The sequence below is a fragment of the Heterocephalus glaber genome, unplaced genomic scaffold (assembly GCF_053883595.1).
Source record: "Heterocephalus glaber isolate CG9 unplaced genomic scaffold, H.glaber_assembly_v1.0 deba00000937, whole genome shotgun sequence".
In the NCBI taxonomy this organism is placed as follows: Eukaryota; Metazoa; Chordata; class Mammalia; order Rodentia; family Bathyergidae; genus Heterocephalus; species Heterocephalus glaber.
In genome coordinates, this window is record NW_028258173.1 from 14,055,986 (window position 1) to 14,070,848 (window position 14,863).

The 14,863-nt window shown below is 35.0% G+C and overlaps 1 protein-coding gene across 12 annotated transcripts in view; it reads right to left on the reverse strand.

The window, feature by feature from the left end:
- The window catches only part of Cep112 (centrosomal protein 112), a 655,204-nt gene that overhangs the window by 510,187 nt on the left and 130,154 nt on the right, over positions 1-14,863 (reverse strand). For all 12 annotated transcript variants that reach the window (XR_015450293.1, XR_015450294.1, XM_087208582.1 and 9 more), the window contains one exon: positions 13,733-13,876. Coding sequence is in view for 10 of the 12 variants with exons in the window: in XM_087208582.1 (XP_087064708.1) it covers positions 13,733-13,876 (144 nt within the window). In the remaining 2 variants the exon portion in view is untranslated. The remainder of the gene's footprint in view (positions 1-13,732; positions 13,877-14,863) is intronic.

The window sequence follows — 14,863 nt, forward strand, 5'->3', positions numbered from 1 at the left end:
GCCCTGTGTTCAATGCCCAATACAAATAAATGAAAGGACTTAAACAGATATTTCTTCTTCTTTCTGTGCTGGGGATCCAACCCATAGCCTTGCACATGGTTGGCAAGTGCTCTATTACTAAGCAATATACTCCTTTCTTAAACAGATATTTCTCCATAGAAAACACAGTAAGTTAATAATATAAGTTAGATAGTCAGTATCATTAACCATTAGGGAATTGCATTATCAAAACAATGAGTTACACCCTCATACTTCATAACCAGTATTGTTGTATCTCAGGGAATAGAGAGGCCTGAGGAAAGGAAGAGAGGATACAGTCTTTCATGGGCATAGTTCATGGTGCCCCAAAACAAACAACAGAAATATCAAAGACCACTGATCACAGGTCATCATAGTAGATCTAATAACAATAAAAAAAAAGTTTGAGACACTGTGAGAATTAGCAAAATGTGACACCAGGACACAAAGTCAGCATGTGCTGTTAAAAAAAAATAGTGGAAAAAAAATGTCCAGCCAGGGATTTAGCTCAGTGGCACTATACCTGCCTCACAAATGCAAGGTCCTGAGTTTGATCCTTGGTACTGGGGGGAGGGGAATATATTTAGTGGCAATAGACATATTCATTACATGGTTGCCACAAAACTTCAATAGGTAAAAAACATAACATCTGTGGAGTGTAATACATTAAAGTACAATAAAATGAAGATATCCCTGTAGGGCCAGGGATTTAGCTCAGTGGTTCTGGCACCTGCCTCGCAAGTGCAAGGACCTGAGTTTGATCCCTGGTACCGAAAAAAAAAAAAAAAAAAAAGATATCCCTGTAAAGAGCTATTGCATGATCACAGATAAGAAAATTCAATATTGTTAATATGCAAATTCTTCCAAATTTGATCTATAGATTCAATAAATTTCCAATCAAAATTTCAGCAAGCTATCCATAGGTATCAAACTAATTCTAAAGCTTAGAATAATAATTATGGAAAAATAAAAGCTAGTAAAACAGCCAACAAAAGACAAAGCTGAAAGACTTGACAGTAGTCAATTTCAAGACCTATACACAGCTAGGGCAATCACAGCAGACTGATATTGGAGAAAGAATAAATGTATACATCAATAGAACAAAATAGAGAATCCAGAAATAAACCCAACAAATACAGACAACAGACCTCAACAAAGGAGTAAAGGCAATTCAATGGAGGGAAAAATTGTATTTTCAAATAAATGACTCTAGAACAAGTGAAAGTTCATGTCCCCAAAAATGAATCTAAATATAAATCTTACACCTTTCACAAAAATTAACTTAAAATGGCCATCAGTTATATATAAAATGAAACCCTACAAAAATAAGTTTCTAGATAAAACCTGGGAAAAATTTATACTACCTATGATTTGATGATAAATTTTTAGATAGAGCAGCAAAAGCACAATTCTTTAAAGAAAAAATTGTTACGTGAGACTTGTTAAATGGCTTCTGTTCTATGAAAGACAGTGTTAAGGCAAAGGAAAAGACAGGCTAAACACTGTAAGAATAATTTTTCAAATATATTTCTCATAAAGGGCTTATATCTAAAATACACAAAGAACACTTAAAACTCAGCAATGAGAAAAAAAATTAAACAAAGAAATGGAAAAAATATTGAGACAGATACCTCACCAAAAAAGATACAAAGATGGCAAAAAACATATAAAAAATATATATAACATGGCATTATGAAATTGCCCTTGAAAACAAATTTGAAGCCAGGAATAATCCCAAGACTCTGAGAAGCTAACCAAGAGGATCACAAGTTTGACCCCAGCCTGGACAAACTTAGTGAGACGCTGTCTCAAAATAGAAAATAAAAAGGGGTCAGAATATAGTTTAGTGCAAAGGTTCAGGGTTCAAGCCCCAGAAACAAACAACAAAGGATCCACCACTATACATGTACTAGAATCACTAAGACAAACTGAGTACATCAAATGCTGATAAGGATACAGAGCAACTGGAACTATCATTCACTGCTGGTGGAAAACAAAAACGATAGACTTATTTTGGAAGACATTCTGGCAGTTTCTTTCAAAGCTAAACTAATTCTTACTGTACAGTCAAGCTCCTTTACTCAACTATCAAAATTATGCCCACACAAAAACCTGCAAGTGAACATTTCTAACAGCTTCAATCATAATTTCTACAAACTAGGATCCCAAAATATCCTTCAACAAGTCAATGGATTAAATGAACTGTGGCACATACATTCTATTGAATACTATTCAGTGATAAAAAGAAACATGTTAATAAATTAACAAAAATATATGCAGAAATCTTAAAGTCTGAAAAGGATATACATACATCACAAACTTAATTTGTTCTACAGTTTTGGAAAAGATGCTACATTCGTGTTTGTGTGGGAAAGACGGCCATGGTCATGTTTGTCTCCTGTGTTTTGCTTTGCAAACAAAAACAAAATTTTGCCAAATCCTTCTGTTTGCAAACCAAATTGTTTCCAAATAAAAGCTGTTATGATTTGGGTCTAGATACTCCACGAAAGCCTCATGTGGTCATAGGTGGCTGAATCTGGAGTGTGTGATGCTGGGATTAAGGGCATGTGATTACTAAATGAGTACATTGATTGCTTTGGCACCACCCTAATCCTAGTATTTTAGATAAAATAAAAGAGGCAGAAAGACACTGTTAAGGTCCCCTTACTACTTGGCTACCTTCTGGCTGCCATACACTGTTTTTCCTCTGCCAAGCCACCCTGCCTTGGAGCCAGCCAATTATGGACTGAAACCTCTGTGAACTGTAAGCCAAATAAACTTTTCCTCATTTAACTTTGAGTATTGGGTATTTTGTCTCAGCAATGAGAAAAGTAACTAACACAAAAGGGTCTGTGAACTAAGATACCACTATAATATGACTGCAATTATATAACATTGTAGAAAAAGGCAAAACAACAGAGACAGTAAAAAACTGCTGATTGCTTGGGATTTGAGAGAATAACCTATGAATATAGCCAAACATAGACAATTCTTAAGACAGTGAAACCAGAATGGTGGATACATGACAAGACACATTTGCTGAAACTCACAGAATCTTAAAGAAAAACTTAGACCCTATTCTATAAAAATTTTTAAAAATCACTTGGGAGTTTGGAGGATCTGCAGAAGAAATTTAGACTATGGGAGAGAATATAATTATATTGTAAATGCATGAAATTATTTCATCAAAGGATGGGGAAGAAGATGATAACTCACTCAACTTTGAAATGAGTGGAATTTGCAAGACCAAAGGCAAAAGAACTGCACACAATTAAAGCACTCTCATTGATAAAATTGGTTTCAGAGGGACATGGATTAACAACTCTTATACTCCTATACATGTATACTAGAACTGAATGATTAAGTAAATGGATAGCAGATGATAAAAACCAAGTTTCTCGCTGTTGGGCTAAGAATTTACAGATAAGCAAAAGGAAGAGATTAGAATAATCCATGTGGTAATGGATTAGAATCATAGACATCAATCAAGGTTAGTAATATACACATCTATTTCCTTGTTCAGTCAGTTGAGAAAGCACAAAAGAAGCAAGCCCCCAGAGCACCAACAATCATACCTAGTATACAAATCATAGTTTTCAACACCATTTCAGTTCTAATACATAACAACTGGTTTTGTCAAAGGAATACTGAAATCAAATAGAGGGGTCCAACTGGTCAAAGCTGAACAATTTGAGACACAAAACAATGTAGTACTGGATTATAAAACAAAGAATAAACATTTATAAATTCATACTAGTATAGGTAAATGACTAAATTAGTAAATGGGAAAGAAGAAACAAATCTCACATTAAGAAAAATTCCAAATAATTTGTATAGATACTCTAGCCTCAAGAACATAAAACTTAACTCTCCACATGACTATAAAGAATAACTTCCCTCCAAGAAGTACAGTACGGAAAAAGGGGTATCTGAGTATAGCACTAGAAAAACCAAACAACCACTACCTCAGTTGGGTGATCAAGGTTAATATGGATAGTGATAAGTTAACAGTACATACTCAATAAAATATGATGATAAATAGCATTTTGCCTCTGTGATCTTTCCCCTTTAAACCCGTAACTCGAGTCTGATCATGAGAAAACATCAGTCAAATTCTAGTAGAGAAGCATTTTACAATGTGTCTGACCACATGTTATGGCTTGTGTCTAGATGTTCTCCCAAATCCTCGTGCTGTCACACATGGGGCTTTTCAGACGTGGCTGGATCTAAAGTGTTCGAAGCTAGGATTAAGTGTATGATGCTGAGATCAAGGGTGTGTGATTACTAAATTAGTCTACTGATTGGCTTGGCATAGTTGTGAGTGTGGATAATGGGAAGGCCACCCTGAGTGTGAGTGCTACCTGCCCTAAGTACATACAGCCTGGACAGAATACAAGGGACAGAAAGAGGGCTGCTATCGTCACTTGCTGTTTCCTTGCTACTTTGCTGTCTTCTGCCTGCCATGGACTGATTCTTCTCTGAAATACCCCTCTTCCATGCCACATTGCCTTGGAGCCAACCAACTATGGACTGAAAACACTACAAATTGTCAGCCAAATAAACCTTTCCCCTTTAACTTTGGGTGTCAGATGCCTTATCTCAGCAACAACAACAAAAAAAGTAACTGTGACATCACCACTCCTCAAAACAGTCAAGATCATGAAAAACAAGCAAATCTGAGAAACTATCACAGCCAAGAAGAGTATAAGGTTATACTGAAACTACATTTAATATGGGATTATAGATAAAATCCTGGAAAAGAAAAAAGAATATAAAGCAAAAACTAAGGAAATCTGAATAAACTATAAGCTATGGCTAATAGTAATGCATCACCATTGATTCATTTATTGCAACATGTATACCCAAATAGTGTAAGATGTTAATATTAGAAAAACTGCATACAGAGTATATAGAAACTCTGCACTATATCTTTAATTTTATATTTTTTCCCCTCCAGTACCAGGGTTCAAACTCAGGACCTTGCACTTCCAAGGCAGGCTTGGAGCCACTAAGCTAAATCCTTAGCCTAAACTTTCTGTAAATCTGAAATTTATAGAAAGAATAAACTATTTTTAAAAGAAAATTTATTCAGAATATAACCTGATATTATTTTGGAATTCTTAATAATCACTGCAAATTTAGAAGAAATCCTAGTAGCGATTTTAAAATAAAGTTCTACCTACATCAGTAGGTGAACTGCTCTATGAATTATCATGGGTCACTACTAACAACTGTTAAGTCTAAATATGCCAGATGTCTAAGGCTTTTGATACTCTTTAAATGCATGTTATTAACCATCCATACAAGTTCATGCGTAGAGTTCACAGTGTGTATAAATTTAAATGGGAGTGAGGAGCTCATCTTTCTTTTCACTACCCTGAGATTTACCATTTGTCTTCTGTCTTAAGTTACTTTTTTGTTTCTGGGACAAAATACACAACACCCACAACTTAGAGGAGGAAAGGTTTACTTTGGGTCATATATATATATATATTTTTTTTTTTTTGATACTGGGGATCAAACTTTCGCCTTGCGCTTGCACAGCAGGCGGCGAAACCACTGAGCTAAATCCCTGGCCCTGGGTTGTATTTTTATAGGATTTAGTACATAGATTATTCCAAAGCAGGAAGGATGTGGTGGGAGAATCTGGCTGAGGGAAGCTGCTCACATCCTGGAGGCCAGAGAGTAAAAGAAAATGGAAGGTTGAGGGAGGATATACCCTTCCAGGTGAGCTCCCTCATCCAACCAGATTCCACCTAGTAGCACCTTCAGCTCTGAACTCCTCAATGGAATAAGCCCGAGTATTTCACCCCCACGATCCAATCACCTTCCAAAAGCCCCAACTCTGAACACGAGTCTTTTGCATAACATTCTAGACCTAAACTACAACACCTTCAATTCTGCATGTAGATATTAAATCTAGGTAGTATTAGAAATACCAGTGACTAACAGAAATCATGGATGTTTTTATAATTCATTACCCTATTAGATAAGTACAACTATTTACCCTCGTTATAATTCAAAAATTACCAGAAAACATGCACTAATAAAAACAAATTACCTCCAGATCTCTGCCAGATCTTTACATTTCTTGCTTTGAGAAACATGTATTAGTATAACACAATTTTGATTTGTTAATATTTTGGCAACTATAACTCAATATCATTTTTCTTTGTAATTTTATATATTTTTCTTAAACCGTCCTACTGTCTTAAACTGACTATACTGAGAAAGACTGCAAAATTCACCAGATTCTTAGCAAGACCCTTGGGACAAAAAATGTTAAGTACACTACTAGTAAAGCCTAAAATCTCAATGAAGCCAACAAGGTATTATCAATGTGTCAAACCCTGACATCAATAAGGCCCTAGTATTTTACAGTCTTCACCTCCCAAAGTATCTAATAATTTTGCTATAATTTTGACATTTATAACCTCTAATATTTGTTTTTAAAATCCATTGTTTAATAGTTATCTCTCACATCAAAAAATTCCTGCCAATACCAAAAGATATAAAATGACTAAGCTACACAAGTGTCTTCTTGCAATAACTAACAATAAAACAAAAGAAGACTCAAAAAGAAAAGAAAAAAAGCCTGAAAGAACAACAAAACAGAGAAACTAATTCTCAGTGACAGTCTCATCTTTCATCTTAAGCCATGCCTTGAACTCTACCTTCTTTAATTATTAAATCGGGAGCTGCTCAGCATGACCTGTCTAGTATTGATGATTCCTAAATTCATTCCTGCTGACAGACTCTGTCCATTTTTCTCTCTATTTACTATTATTACCTATGACAAAGTATGTATGCTAATTTTAAATTCAACTTTCATTAAAAATGGAATGAAGTTTCTCTGACAGTGACCTACTGGTTCCAAACTGTAACTTTTCTTTCTATAGCAAACTTACAAAAATTAAAAAATATTACTGTGAAAGACATTTCTCCCAATATTATTTAATTAATAAAATATACCAGTGGAGTAAAAATTTTAAGCAATTAATGTATTTCAACTTTAACATTATTTGATATTTTAAGATGTAAAAATTTAGCATGTTGGGATGATGAAAATGTATTTAAGATTTAAATTTAGGTTTTATCCTGGCTCTGAATATCAAAGAGATTTTTGTACACACACAGCTATTTTTATTTTGGCTATTCACAATAGCCAAAATGTGGGAACAACACACATATCTGACAGATGAGTGAACGGACATAATGTGGCATATATATATATACACACACACACACACAATGAAATTAATGAACAATTACACAGCCTTAAAACAAAAGAAGTTTTCACACATGCTACAACATGGAAAAACTGTGAAGACATGCTAAGTGAAATAAACTAGTCACTAAAAGACAAATAGTGTATGATTCCACTTACATGATACCTAGAGTAGTCAAATTCATAGAGATAAAAAGTAGAAGGATGGGTGCCAGAGGTCAGATGAAGGGAATAAATTGAAGAGTTATTTTTAATAAGTATGAAGTTTCAGCTGGTTGTGATGGTGGCATAACAATGTAAACGTATTTAATGCTACTGAACTATACATATAAAAAGTTTAAAACGGTAAATTTCATGTTACCTATATTTTTCCACAAAAAATGAAAGAAAACATCTGAAAATTGATTTGTATCCTAAATATATTAAACAACCCTCTAAAACGAGGAAAAAGATAAATTACTGAATTGTAAAATGAGTAAAGGGGATAAAGCAATTTAAAATGCTAAGAAATATATAAACCACCCCTCAAGGTAATGTAAATTAAAACATGACATTTTTCAAATTAGAAAAAAATTTAAAAGTGTGATAATTCCAACTGGTGGCAAGGGTATGGAGAGATGACTTCTATTTTGTTGAATGGGAGGATACGTTAGAATAAGTACTTTGGGAACTATAGCAGACATAAAAATTACATTCTGAAATATATATGTATACTGTAAAGCAATAATTTTTGAACTGTAAGTCTCAATATGAAATTAAGGTGTAAATCAAAAGCTGGAAATTTTTTAATGAAATTGAAGAAAATAATAGTAGAGTACGTCAGAGTGAATGACCAATAGTAAAAGTAAAATTTGTTGAGTTATAAATATGCTGGTAGTTATGCACTTACACATTTGCTTATGAATGTTTTGGGCATGATTTATAAAATTTATTTCTTACTAGGAGTCACTGTAAAAACTGTGAAAACCAATGGCTAAGAGCAGCAGTTCTCAAAGTTTAGTCAACAAACTCCTGAAATTCTCCAGTACTCTTAGTGGATCCATGAGGTCAAAATTATTTTTACAATAGTATTAAAACATTATTTGCCTTTTTCATTAGCAAGGAGTAGAGTTTTCAAGAGATTACATGACATGTGATATCACAATAGGATAAATGAAACACCAGATAGGAGAATCGAACTGCTTTCTATTAAGCAAAGGTTAAAAAGATTTTTTAAAATGTAAAGCAATGCCATATGCCTAATTTTCTTTTTTAAATAAAATATAGGTTAATGTTTGTATGTTATAGTATATTTCATAGTCATTAAACATTGTTACTCATAATCACATGTGAAGTTTTTAAATGTAAACAAAAAAAAATATATGGCATAATGGTTTGATTAACTGCTAAAGACAGATCCCAAATTGGACTCTGAGCAAAGACATCTATAACAATATAGAAAACATGGTAATTTTCAAGAATCTAAAAATGTGCATATTAAGCCTTTCTTCTAATTCTCATTATTTAATTTTCAATATTTTCACTTTTTAAATAATTTTTAAATGTCAGCTTCATACTTACCAGCACTGTGTAATGTTTGTTTCCTGTTATATGCAATATACATAACTTAAAAGCACATCCATACACATCTCCTATAAGCTGCACCTTCATTATGAGAAACCAGAAACATACAATGTCTACTTCCCTTCCTGTGGCTTTATTTTCTGTTCCTGCTTTCTTTTCTTTTTCTCAGTTCAAATAGTCATCTGCAGTGGCCCTCAGGAGAACCAAGACACAAAGGGGGAGAGGTGTGGACAGGGGGGAGAGGTGTGGACAGGGGAGGGTGCTGAGACAGAAAATGACAAGACGTGAGATTTGAGGGTGAGGGAGGGTGGAAGAAAAGAAGATGGATTTTGCAGCCCAGTGTCAAGACCCAGAAAATAATAATCCAGTGTTCCTCCTCCTCCTTTCCAAGTGGGAGATTTTTTTTCTTTCTTTCTCAGAAAACGGTTGACTGTGCATGCCTTGCTGCTGCGACTTCTCTTGCTTGGGTGCACCACTGTTTTCCTTTGCATTCAAATGGGCAACAGATGCTGGAGAAGAGCAAATGGAAGGCTCTTCCACTAACTGGACCGTGTGCAACCAGGACTGAATGGTGCTTCTACAATCATCGTGGTCTGGCTTACTTTTATGGTTTGGCAGGGCAAAGGGAGGAACAAGGGATTATGGTCGTTATCATTTTTTTTCCTGAAAAGTCCCACCAATTCTTCGATTTTCTCCAAAGGAAATGTAGGTTGTTGCAGATGTTGCTTGTTGCTGTTGACCAACTGCTCTGCCAGACCCAGCAGCAGTGCAGAACATGGTGTTTCCTGTATATATCTTTATCTCTATATATCTACGTATATATGCTTTTCCTTTCCCAGTCTCTCATGAATGACAGTACGTTGCAGCTGGGACATCAGTGTTGGCATTAGAGAATCTAGAATGAAGGTCCCTTTTTAATGGTTCTCTGGCTTGGGTTGGACCAGACATGCCAGCATCTCTTCACAGAGGTCAGGATTCCTGTGGCTTCTTGTTTGTCTTTTCTGGGGATGGATCTGTTTCTCTGTATACCACAGCTTTGGTTACCAGCATGTCAGGGAATATTTTCACTTTTAAAAGTAACATAATTAAAACAAAATAACATTTCTTACCTATTGTTGTGAGTTGAATTTTGTCCCCCTGGAAGACATACTTAAGCCCAATTGCCAGTATTTGCAAATATGACCTTTGTTGGATAGAAACAGGATATTTACAGATATAATCAAATTAACATGAGGTCACACTGGACTAGGATGAGTCCTAAATCCAATGACTGCTCTTCCTAGAAGGTCATGTGAAGACACTGCAGTAGAACACGAAGTGACATAAGAGGCAGAGACTAGAAGTCCTGCAGCTAGAACCCAAGGAACATCAAGGATTGCCTACCACCACGGTATTCAGGAAGAGGTAAAGGAGGAGCCTCTTCTAGCACTACAGAGAAGAAAGAAAGTTCCTGCTGACACCTTGATTTTGTACTTCTAGTCTTCAAACAGTTGAGATAATAAATTTTTGTTGTTCTAAAACTCTTCGTTTATAGTTGTTATGGCATACACTTTAACCAACATAGTAATTTTATTATGTAGATATTAACTTTTTTCTTTTTGCCAAATCTCTTTTAAATTTTCAATAATGAGCACATATATTTTTTGCAATAATAAAATCTAGTTTTAAAACCAGTATTCCTGGGCCACAGATTTAGCTCAGTAGTTCCGCCACCTGCCTTGCAAGTGCAAGGCTGAGTTCGATCCCGGTACCAAGAAAAAAAAAAACAGTATTGCTACTATTATTAAACAATTTATGTAAAGTAAAATATTTTTACTAAACAAAATTTATAATCTAAGACATTTATTCTTCAATCTTTTATATAGGAAAATTATAAAATCTTTATAAAACAAAAGTATGAGCCGGCGATTTAGCTCAGTGCTTTCGCCGCCTGCTATGCAAGAGCAAGGACCCAAGTTCAATCTCCGGGACCAAAAAAATAAATAAATAAAACAAAAGTATGAGATAGGAATATATATAAAATTCTCTAAACAAAGATATTCTCAGAGTTCTGTTTCTTTATTAAGATGGCAAACTGATTCTAAATGTTTATGTCATAGGAAAGGAGTCAGAGTAGTCAAAGCTATTCTGATGGACAAGGAAGACCTCCCAATCAGACATCAAGAGTTATTATGAGTTATAAAGATGATGACAGAATAACACTAGCAGAGCCAGAGAAATTAGTCAACCAACTAGAATGGAGTCCTTCATTTATATGGAAGTTTGATATATCAAACAATGACAGTGACAGATCAACAAAGAAGGGAAGAAATACTCAAAAATAAAACTGGAAAAAAAATGATCATCCATATAAAAAATAATGAAATTAGACCCATATTTATGCTATTTACAAAAAATGATGCTAAAGTCAGTAGAGCCCCAATGTAAAAGCAAAACTTTAAGACTTTAGAAAGACATAACTGAACCTTCTTGTACTTGGAAGAGGCTTGTTTAACAAGAAACAAAAAGCACTAATTGTAAAAGATTGATAAATTTGCCTAAAATAAGAACTTCCTTTATCAAAAGATCATCTCTAGGCCAGGAGATTTAGCTCAGTGGTTTCGCCCCCTGCTGTGCAAGCACAAGAACCCTAGTTCGATCCCCGGTACCAAAAAAAAAAAAACAACGAAAAAAGATCATCTCTCCCTCTAAACCTTACTAGCTGTTGCACTACAATCTAAGGACACTGTCTTTAAAGTTACATTCCCTTAGGATTGGTGAGGCCTGGCCTATCACAAATGGGAAGTTGCTAGTGCAAGTTCAACAGTGGTCCTGAGCTTTTCAGTAGTCTCTCCTCGGAGACTCACCTTTGTTACTACTTAAACAAACTCTAATTGACTAATATACGGGCCTGATCTTCCAGCTTTTCCCAGTACACATAGTAAGTGATAAGCCTAAGGGACATGAACCCACAGTCCAAAATATCTAGATACTTGCAGAAAACTATTATGAAGAGTCAGCAATAATTGCATACATTATAAATAAGCTTGTGCTTATACTTAATGTTGTTTATATTATAAATAATATTAAACATACCATAATTCATAAGAAAATGTCAATTACCTTTTAACACTATTAATATCTCTTATTCTTGCATGTTGCATTTTCAAAGATAATATTAATAATTATACTGTATATTTATTATGTAGCTTTATGCACATTAATTTTCTTAATATTTCTAACATTTATATTACATTGTACTACTGTTAGCCTATCACAGATGAGAAAAATTAACATCTGAAGAATTAATGTGACCCCCAAGCCACTGAAGATTTGAGATTTGAATTCAAGACTGTCCGACTGTGGGGAGCAGTGCTACATAATTTTAGGGAAAAATCATTTTATTAGGCCTACTTCTCCTGCCTATAGGCCAGCTATGGCATTTTGAGACATAATTCCATTTTGGCCACCTGGTCACAACTGAGACCTCAATGATCTGGTGATGCTGTGATTCTCCAGGACAAGATTACACCAGGTGCAGACATCCTGGGAGGAACAAAATCTTCATCTTACTCAGTTCCTCATTGTTCTGGGATTGTTACACTTCGTTTATCCCAATGTACTGAACTCTCTGCAAATCATTTGTTACATCTGTTTCTCCTGATGTACTGAACAAAAAGGTGTGGTAAGCTGGGGGCTTTCGTCTTTGCCGCCCAGAGCAGCACTGATCAGACACAAAGCTCAGCTTCTTCAAGTCTCATTTTCCTACCTTTCTTGTATAATAAGTTAATTCGCCTTGTGCTGCCATGGCTTGCAGGAGACTAGGACTTACTGCAGAGGTTCTAGTAACATCCCCTCCCCTTTCCCTGTTCCCTACATCTGACACTAAAGTTCAATTTCTATCCATTTATTTTACCCTATGAGGCAGGCTTTGGTTCTAGTCTAAGGGTCCCAGTTAACTGACTCTAAGACATATGTACAATATTCCTGGCTAATTCTTTTTGAAATTCCACAGCCTTAAACTCAAGGAAAATTCTCAGACCAAACCAGGTGGCCTAGGAGGCTGAGAATGGTGAGGACTGGGTTCATGCCTGGGGTAAAACACTGAACTATTATATGATGTCCTATTATATATCAGTAACAAGATTGATGAGGTGCACCTGCCTTGTATGTGAGAAGCCCTGATCCATTCAGATTAGTCTACCTGTAGAACTCCTCCTCCAGTCTTAAGGATCTTAGAAAGAGGTGAGCTTCTACAAGGCTGAAGACATTCATGGGCTCTGATCTATACTCTGATACAATGTGCTCAATGAAGAGGCTCTCTGGGGGGATCCTCCCTCACTCTGGAGAAAGTCTATGGCCCCTGTGCTGTGTAGCCTGGCTGTGGGAACCACCTTCTGTATCTTTTCAGTAAGGGAATTTCTGGAGTTTACCCAAGTGATGTGTGCATGGTCCCTCAGTCAAGATAATCTACCAAGGAGATTTGTCAGAATGATCACGCTACTCTCATCTTCCTTTTTGACTTCCTTCATACAATAAATATTTTCAGAAAAAAATAAAGTCTTCAGTTAAAAAGTTTTTTTTCAAAAAAGAAAGTGTCTCTGAACTAAAAGTCAATGAGAAAAAAAAAGACAAAAAATTCATAAAGGATTCTAGGAATTTTTTTTTTTGGTACTGGGAATCGAACTTGGGTCCTTGCGCTTGCACAGCAGGCAGTGAAACCACTGAGCTAAATCCCCAGCCCAGAATATTTTTTTAAAAAGTGGATTCAAACAACCCAGAGCAAATTCCTTAGTAAACTTCAAGGAATTGTCCATGTCACATGTAAACCCATATAAAGCAGGAAAAGTAAGATTTGTAAAATTCAGGAACATATATACAGAGTAAGCATAAGTGAAGCATGAAGACATGGAAATTAAGAAAACAGTTTCTAAAAAGACTTACTGTGGACTGTGTTTGTGCCATGTATTCACCCTCCATTTTATTTAGTCGTACATTTGTATCCTCAAGTAATTCTTGAATATTTTCAGTGTGTCTCTTTTGAAGCTCAAATTTTTCTTTTTCCATTTCTGCTACAGCATTGTGGAGCTACACCATGAAATAAACACTCTTTCACTACTATGAAAAGACTTTTGCAATTCAGAAAAAATATTATATATATATATATATATATATCAACAAATATAAAACCTGAATAACAAAAAATGTAAAATCCAGAAGTAAACATTTAGTTGCTGAGTTTGGTGGTGCACACCTGCAATCGCAGCAGTGTAGGAGGCTAAGACAGAAGGATCACATGTTTCAGCTCAGCTTGGGAAATTTAGTGACTTAGAATCTACCTCAAAAATTAAAAAAAGAATTTAAGGGCTAGGGATGCAGCTCAGTGAGAAGCCTCTGGGTTCAATCCCTAGTACTGCCAATACTTGTTTTTTAAAAAATTAATTTTTTTTGCTTTCTTGAATTGAAATTTTAATGGATAAGCAAATATTAAAAAGAATTATCTGTCTCAGATAAAAATGGTAAATAAGTCAGACAGACAATTCAATACCTCAATTAGACAAATATTAGTGTGAAATTAGAAATATATGAATATTTATAATATTATTTTTTAATTGAAGAAGAATTTATTATTCCATAGGGTACACTGCTTTTTATACATATTTCATAAATAATACAGGATTTTGCACATTCAATATTTTGCTATTGTTGAAAGGACTGTTCTCCATGTTCTCCCTCCCTTGCTTCTCAAACACCCCAAAAGGATTTGTTCATTGCACTGTGCTGTTTCTTCTTAAAAACCCTGCACATAAACAGTATAAATGGTTTAAAAATAATCCACACAATGAAAATAAACCAGGGGTGGGAGAATCGGACAGGGAAGGGAGTGGGAGGCAGGCTGGGGACTGGTGACATGCATCCTTTCATTCCATCATGCCAGTAAAGGGTGGTGGCGGGAGCAGCAGCAGCCCTGGCTGTATAATATTACTGATTAGGAATCTTATTTCATTATCTATATTATTTATCTTATTTGCATAATGTTTATTTTGTACAATATTGTTAAAAATGCTTTTTTCC